The sequence below is a fragment of the Lactuca sativa genome, chromosome 9 (genome assembly GCF_002870075.4).
Source record: "Lactuca sativa cultivar Salinas chromosome 9, Lsat_Salinas_v11, whole genome shotgun sequence".
NCBI classification, from domain to species: Eukaryota; Viridiplantae; Streptophyta; class Magnoliopsida; order Asterales; family Asteraceae; genus Lactuca; species Lactuca sativa.
The window spans coordinates 30,378,169-30,385,138 of NC_056631.2; the positions used below are offsets into that span (position 1 = coordinate 30,378,169).

The 6,970-nt window shown below is 31.0% G+C and overlaps 1 protein-coding gene across 1 annotated transcript; it reads left to right on the forward strand.

The window, feature by feature from the left end:
• Positions 1-3,379: 3,379 nt before the first annotated feature.
• Positions 3,380-4,529, forward strand: LOC111878689 (flavonol 3-sulfotransferase). The gene has a single exon (XM_023875200.3). It carries the CDS (start codon positions 3,395-3,397, stop codon positions 4,346-4,348), a length of 954 nt encoding a protein of 317 aa, XP_023730968.1. The 5' UTR covers positions 3,380-3,394; the 3' UTR covers positions 4,349-4,529.
• The last annotated feature ends 2,441 nt before the right edge of the window (positions 4,530-6,970 follow it).

Below are 6,970 nucleotides of genomic sequence, written 5' to 3' on the forward strand. Positions count from 1 at the left end.
TTTGTTTATAGACAGGGACTATTTCTGTAATTTACCCTTGTTTTCATATATCTCAAATGTATGAAGTTTTGTCACTTTCTGTTGATTTCTTAATGGAATCGAATACTGAGTGAATGAGTATAATGTTTTTTTTTTTTATAGTTTATAGACAAAATTACGTAAATGATCTTTGTTGTTTACAAAAAGTCATTATTCCGGTCTTTAACTTTTTTTTTTCTTGACAAAGACGCTCCTTGTAGTTTTGATTTCTTACGTGGCTGGTCCTTGACTCGTTATTTTGTGCTTGCTTTTGATAACAAAAGATGATAAACAAAACCAAAAATTGCATAACCATTAACCAAAAAAACAAAAGCCTTTGGTATCTATAAGTACTGGAAACTAATCAAATTGATGATTGCTCGAAACTGATCAAAACTTGAACACTTCAAAAAATTTGGAACGTATTAAAACCTACATAAATCCATCAACAAGCGGTCTTCAAAATTGATAAAATGAAATGGAATATAACTAGTTTTTTAGAACAGTTAATAACAAAATGTTAACAAAAAAACACAATATTTATATGCCCAATCAAAAAAGACACAACATAGAGCAGAAAAAAAAACATGTGTCAAACGAAAAAATCCGTGTCATAACGTGTCATGGCACGTTATATCATGCCTTGCCACCAGTGGCAGATTTAGTATATATCCCGGGGTAGCCCAAGATACCCCTAAAAAAATTAATGGTGTAATTTTTTTTAGATTTTTTTTCTTATTATGTATTATGTGATTTTTTTTGTCGTGATACCCCTTTACTTGATGGGGATACCCCTTTACTTTGATTCTAGATCCGTCACAGCTTGCCACACACCACACCTAACAACAATTCCATGAGGCTTTTCGTAACCGCAAAGTCGCGCCTCACGCCATGACACACGCCATTGTCTCGGTTCAATAACCTTACTCAAAACCGATTTGTACGCGAGATACCATCTTTTCTCAATCAAGGAAAGAAGTGGTGACGAAGGAAATTGGTTTTATGATGAGACTAATAAACTTATCTGGTTTGAACTGGTTTTTAGAGTAAATTGCATTGTGGTTTCATAAAAATCTGTATATGGTTTACTAATATCATGGTTTTGGCCCATAACCTATATAAAAGGGACTATTTTTATTTTTATGTACTTAAATTTGATTTTTTCTTATCTAAATAATAAAAAATAGTTATTTTAATATTATGACCCACTCACCCAGCCCCACACCGTCCTTCTCCTCTTTGCTCTCTTTATCTTACCCAGCCCCACACCGTCCTTCTCCTCTTTGCTCTCTTTATCTTATATTCCTCTGTGACCACCATCACCAGTCAAAAGGTCATCATGGTGTTTATAGGCGATGAGGTGTAGGTTGCGATGGGGACTGTGGGGTGAGATGAGGCGGAGACTTTTTAAATCTTATATTGCTACAAATTATAAATGAATAAAGGAAAAGAAAAAGAAAATATATTAGAAACGAGAGTATAGTCATTTTACATAAGGGTGTGACTTGGTCGTTTTTTTTGGTTTTCTGTTTATACAATTCAGTTTTATCGTTTTTTTTACATCTTAAAACCAGTGTTGCAGAAATCAGCCTAATCAGCCGATTAATCGCTAATCGGACCTCAACCTATGAGATTTATTGCTAATCGGTCACTATAATCGGATATGGTCAATACAGGTCAAATTCGGACCTAATCGGGTTTGGTCAACGCAGTTCAAAGTCGGACCTAATCGGCCCTAATCGCCGATTAATCACTTTTTTTTGTAGGATTAAAATTAGATTTACAAATTTTTGAATAATTTTCTTAATAATTAATGGTCCTCGATTAATCTCCCGATTAATTCCCGCCTAGCCGATTAATCCCTAATCGCTAGTCCACCGATTAGCGATTTCTGCAACCATGCTTAAAACTAACCATAACCAAACCAAATAAGACTTGGTTTAATCGGTCTTAGTTAATTCGGTTCGGTTTACCGGTTAAACCAAATCAAATTTTGCATGTAATAATAAATATTAAACTAAAAGAAAAAAAACTTAGTAAAGCTTTACCAAATGAAAAAAAACGTTAATACATAACATATTAAATTCAATCTTCATGATATATCATCTTGAGGTATGGATGTAGCCACAAGTTATAGATATGAGTTAATATAGCTTTAGTCGTATACGAAGAGAAAAGAAATGACCAAAGTCTAATTGACGTTTGACTAATTCGTTGTTGCTTTTTAATACAATATATAAACAATTATAAATTCATAATGGTTAATAATTAAATAACGAGTTATGGAAATATTTTTTTAGTAACTATGTATCAATTTAAATATAAAATGTTAATTTACAGATATAAATTACAAATATATATATTAATTAAATAAATTTTTTTGGTTTTTTTGATTTAACCAAAATCATGAAAATTTAACAAAAAACAAACCAAATAAGATATCCTTATTCGGTTAACTAAACCAAATTAACCAAAAAAACAAAAAACCAAACATTATTTGGTTCGATTTGGTTATTTTGTTTCGGTTTTTTATCACACATCTGATTTTACATTAGCCAATGACCAAAACTTCAAGATTTGAAAACCGGTGACCTATCCACTTCAATATTTCGAATGTCAAATTTGACCAAACAACATGGGCTATTTCTGTAATTACTCTTGTTTTTATATATCTCAAATGTATAGCTAAAGCTTATGAAGTTTTGTCACTTTGTGTTTATCTCTTTAATAAATAAAAATCTTTTTGCCACATGTCATATTTATATTGATTTTGCCACATGTTATTTTGTGGTTAATTTCAATTAAATTTTCTCCACATGACATTTTATGGTTTCTTTTTTTTCATTTTATTAAATCCACATAATATTAAATTTAATAATTATAATAATTGACTTTCTTTCTAATTCCAACATTTCTAAATTAAACCTTCATTAGTTTCCTTTGTTTATTTATCTTTTTTTATTAATTTACAAGAAAAAACACTTTAATTTTAATAATTCAATATTTTTCTAACTTTTTATTATAAATTTAAATTTTTTCAAATGTTTAGAATTTTTGTATTTAATTTTTTTAAATGAACTCATGTAATACATGGGTCTTACACCTAGTTTCTTAATAGAATACAGAGTGAGTGATTATAATGTATTAATGAATAATGATCACTACCTAACCGTGTTAAACTAGTCAATTAAATAGTTACAATATAAGATTATAATCCCGACCCCTTCTTATTTAAATATAATAATGACAAAAATTATGTATAAAAATATAATAATGACAAAAATTATGTATAAATCAATGCACTATGAATGCACCATTTAATTAAACTCATATTATCAAGCAAACCTTCCTAACTAATTACCAATTCCCGAAAGCCATGGAAGACATGATCAACTTCAAAACACTTCCACAACACAGTAGCAGCTGGTTGAAAGGAAGGTACACGTTGTATAAGTACAAAGGCTTTTGGAACTCTCAAAAGTTCCACGAATGGGCTTTTTTAGCTCATAAAACCTTCAAACCCAACCCAAGTGACGTAATCATCTCAAGTTGCCCTAAAACAGGCACAACATGGCTAAAGGCCTTGACTTTCGCCATTGTTACTCGAAACAAGTTCGATGAATCTACCAACCCTTTGCTCACAACCATTCCCCATGAATGCATCCCTTTGCTCGAAAGAGAATTTGAACAAATCGAATACAATCGGATAAACAATAACCCTGATTTCATCCCCTTTATCGCTACACACCTTCCTTACAACTCTTTACCCGAATCTGTTGTATCTTCAAACTGTAAGATTGTTTACATATATCGTAACACAAAAGATGTCGTTGTTTCTAATTACCAGTTCTTTAGAAAAGCGTGCAAAGTAGCTGAGGAAGAAGCGTGTTTTGAGGATGCGTTTGATGAGTTTTGTCAAGGGATTTCATGGTATGGACCTTATTGGGATCATATTTTGGGTTATTGGAAAGCGAGCTTGGAAAGACCTCAAGAAGTTCTTCTTATGAAATATGAAGATATGAAGAGAGATGCTAGAAGCAACGTGAAGAGGTTGGCTGAGTTTATTGGGCATCCGTTTACAATCGAAGAAGAGAAAGAAGGTGTGATTGAATGTATTGTGAAGTTGTGTAGTTTTGAGAATTTGAGCAATTTGGAGGTGAATAAAAGTGGAGTTCATAGTCCAGTGGGGTCTAATGGGGTTGAAAACCACCTTTATTTCAGAAAGGCTGAAGATGGAGATTGGGAGAAGTATTTCACCGATGAGATGAAAGAAAAAATAGATGAATTGATGGATCAGAAGATGGAAGGCACCGGTTTAGTGCTGAAATAAGAACCTCATTATGAACAATTGTCTTAATTGATGTGTGTTTTTCTGTCTTAATATATATGTCGTGGACAATTCTCGTTAAGTTTATATATTTTCTGTTGTTACAAGTTTTTGAATATCGAAGGTTTTGTTAAAAAAGATTCATACCCATAAGCAAGTATACAGTTTTTATTTGGATACTCAAGTGCTTATGTATATATTTAAGAATGTGTTAAATATTGATTCTTAATATTGAATATTGATCATACAGCTAAGGTGATGACTTTTTCTTTTCTAGAAACACAATGATTGGTGAGCTGGAGAAAACGAATCAATTAACTCATATACATACATATACGCGCGCCAACTGTTTGAAGGTGATATGATGATTCTGAACTCCATATATCCAATGCGTTTGACTCCTGTATGAAATAGTTTCTTGATGATTCATACTCCACACTTTTGCACAAATATGTTGACTTAGCATAGCTACATATAGTGGGGGATCAAAACCCAAAAAGAAGAAAAAAGAGGGATTGAAATGATCAAGTGTAATGCCATTTTGGGTATGTTTTGTTTTGTTTTTTAACAGCCTTTAGAAGAAAAAAAAAACTTTTTCCAACTCTATAAAACATTTTTATTTACATATATATGGTGTAGTTGTAGTAGCACCAATGTAATTGATAGATATTATGGATCTATAAAACTACATCAATAAATATGTCAATAATTTCTTAAAAGCTTTTATTGTTATTTTTGGGGATGAGTACTCGCCCATACTAAATATGGTCGGGTTTGAACATTTAATTTATTCCGGACAACACCCATAATATAAAAATGGAAAAATTGCTTTATGACATGCCTAGACCAATACGATAAAAGATGATCATACAAAGCCAATTTATTATGTTTGAAATGTTTCTTTCTAAGATGTGGATAATACATGCTTTATATTTATATTTATAAATAAAAATGTTTTACAGTTTTATTTGTATGATTAGTGATTGTCTAATTACTTGATAATATAACAAGAATTACATATATTTTAATTAGGAAAGTTAGTGATGTGAGCTAGGGATGAGAAATTGGGCCGAAAACCCGAACCGAACCGAGAACCAAACCGAACCGAACCGAATTAGACCCGAATAAGCAATTCGATTCGGTTTTCGGGTATCTATATAAGGCTTATTCGGTTTTCGGGTTATTCGGTCCGGGTTACCCGAATAAGGGTTTATTCGGTCCAAAAAACCGAACCGAATATGAAGAGTCTTTTTTTCCCTTGCGGCCTTGCGTGAGTCGATTTAGTGTTTAATTTGTTTCTTTAAAAAGTTTGTTATGAAATCATAAGCTACAAAAGTCATAAAAAATACAATATTTATTCGGGTTATTCGACTCTTTAATCATCTTGTACATGTTATTTGGGTTATTCGGGTTATATACTTATAGATAGATTTTTGGGTGTTTTGGATGTTTAATATTTAGTGTTTAATTTGTTTCTTTAAAAGATTTGTTATGAAATCATAAGCTACAAAAGTAATGCAAAATATTCGGGTTATTCGACTACAAAATCATTTTGTATATGTTATTCGGGTTATTCGGGTTATATACTTATGAAATCATAAGCTTCAAAAGTAATACAAAATATTCGACTACAAAATATTCGGGTTATTCGACTCCTTAATCATCTTGCACATGTTATTTGGGTTATTCGGGCCGGAACCGAACCGAACCAAATAATACCCGAACCGAACCGAACCCGTATTGCTTATTTGGTTCGGTTTTCGGTTCATATAATTTGCTTTATTCGGTTTTCGGTTTATTCGGTTCGGTTCGGTTCGGTTCGGTTCCGACCCGAATAACATCCCTAATGTGAGGTAAGTGTACTGCTTATTTCATTTATTAATTTTAGAGCCAAATTAGCTAAAATCAAATCACATTATAATTTTATAACATATTATACAAAATGCAAAACCATAGCAACATCTTGTATTATTACTTTTTCATCTTAAATTTTTTTGGTCTAGTTTTTTACCTTCATAATTTTAAATTTAAATTATTAGTATTTTATAAATTACAATTTTGGTCCCTTATTATATTTTAAAGTTATGTTTTCATTCTTATTATAGTTTTCGTATTTATTAATTTTTTTAAGAAACACTTTCAAATTTTATTTTTGTCTGTCTCATCCATATATAAATGTTTAGATCGAAAATTTATTTAGACACTTTTATGGTATCGTTACTATGTTATATATGACAATTGACATTTAAAAATAAAATTCTATATATATGAATTGCAAAAAAGAACCATCCCTTGTACTATTAAATTTAAGGTTGGGGTTTCTTACATAATTTTTCTAATAGTTTTCTTTTTTATTAATTAGAAAAGAATTCTCCATGGTAATGCTCGAAATAAGTTAAATACTAGGATTTTTTATGTTTATGAATTACCTGTGTGAAATTAATAATTATTAATCACTTGTTTATGTTTATAAGGAAAAGTGTAGGAGTACACGTGTCTTGGTTTGAAAATTGGTAATGGGAATTGCATAATTAAGTCACCGTCGTCAACGTTTGGTACGGAAGAAGATGGTCGACAAGCGGAACTAACTTTGGACTCATCCGGTCACAGCCAACAACTACAACA

Bases quoted from the DNA above. Each gene is read 5' to 3' on its own strand.
- LOC111878689 (XM_023875200.3), top strand. From the start codon at position 3,395: ATGGAAGACATGATCAACTTCAAAACACTTCCACAACACAGTAGCAGC.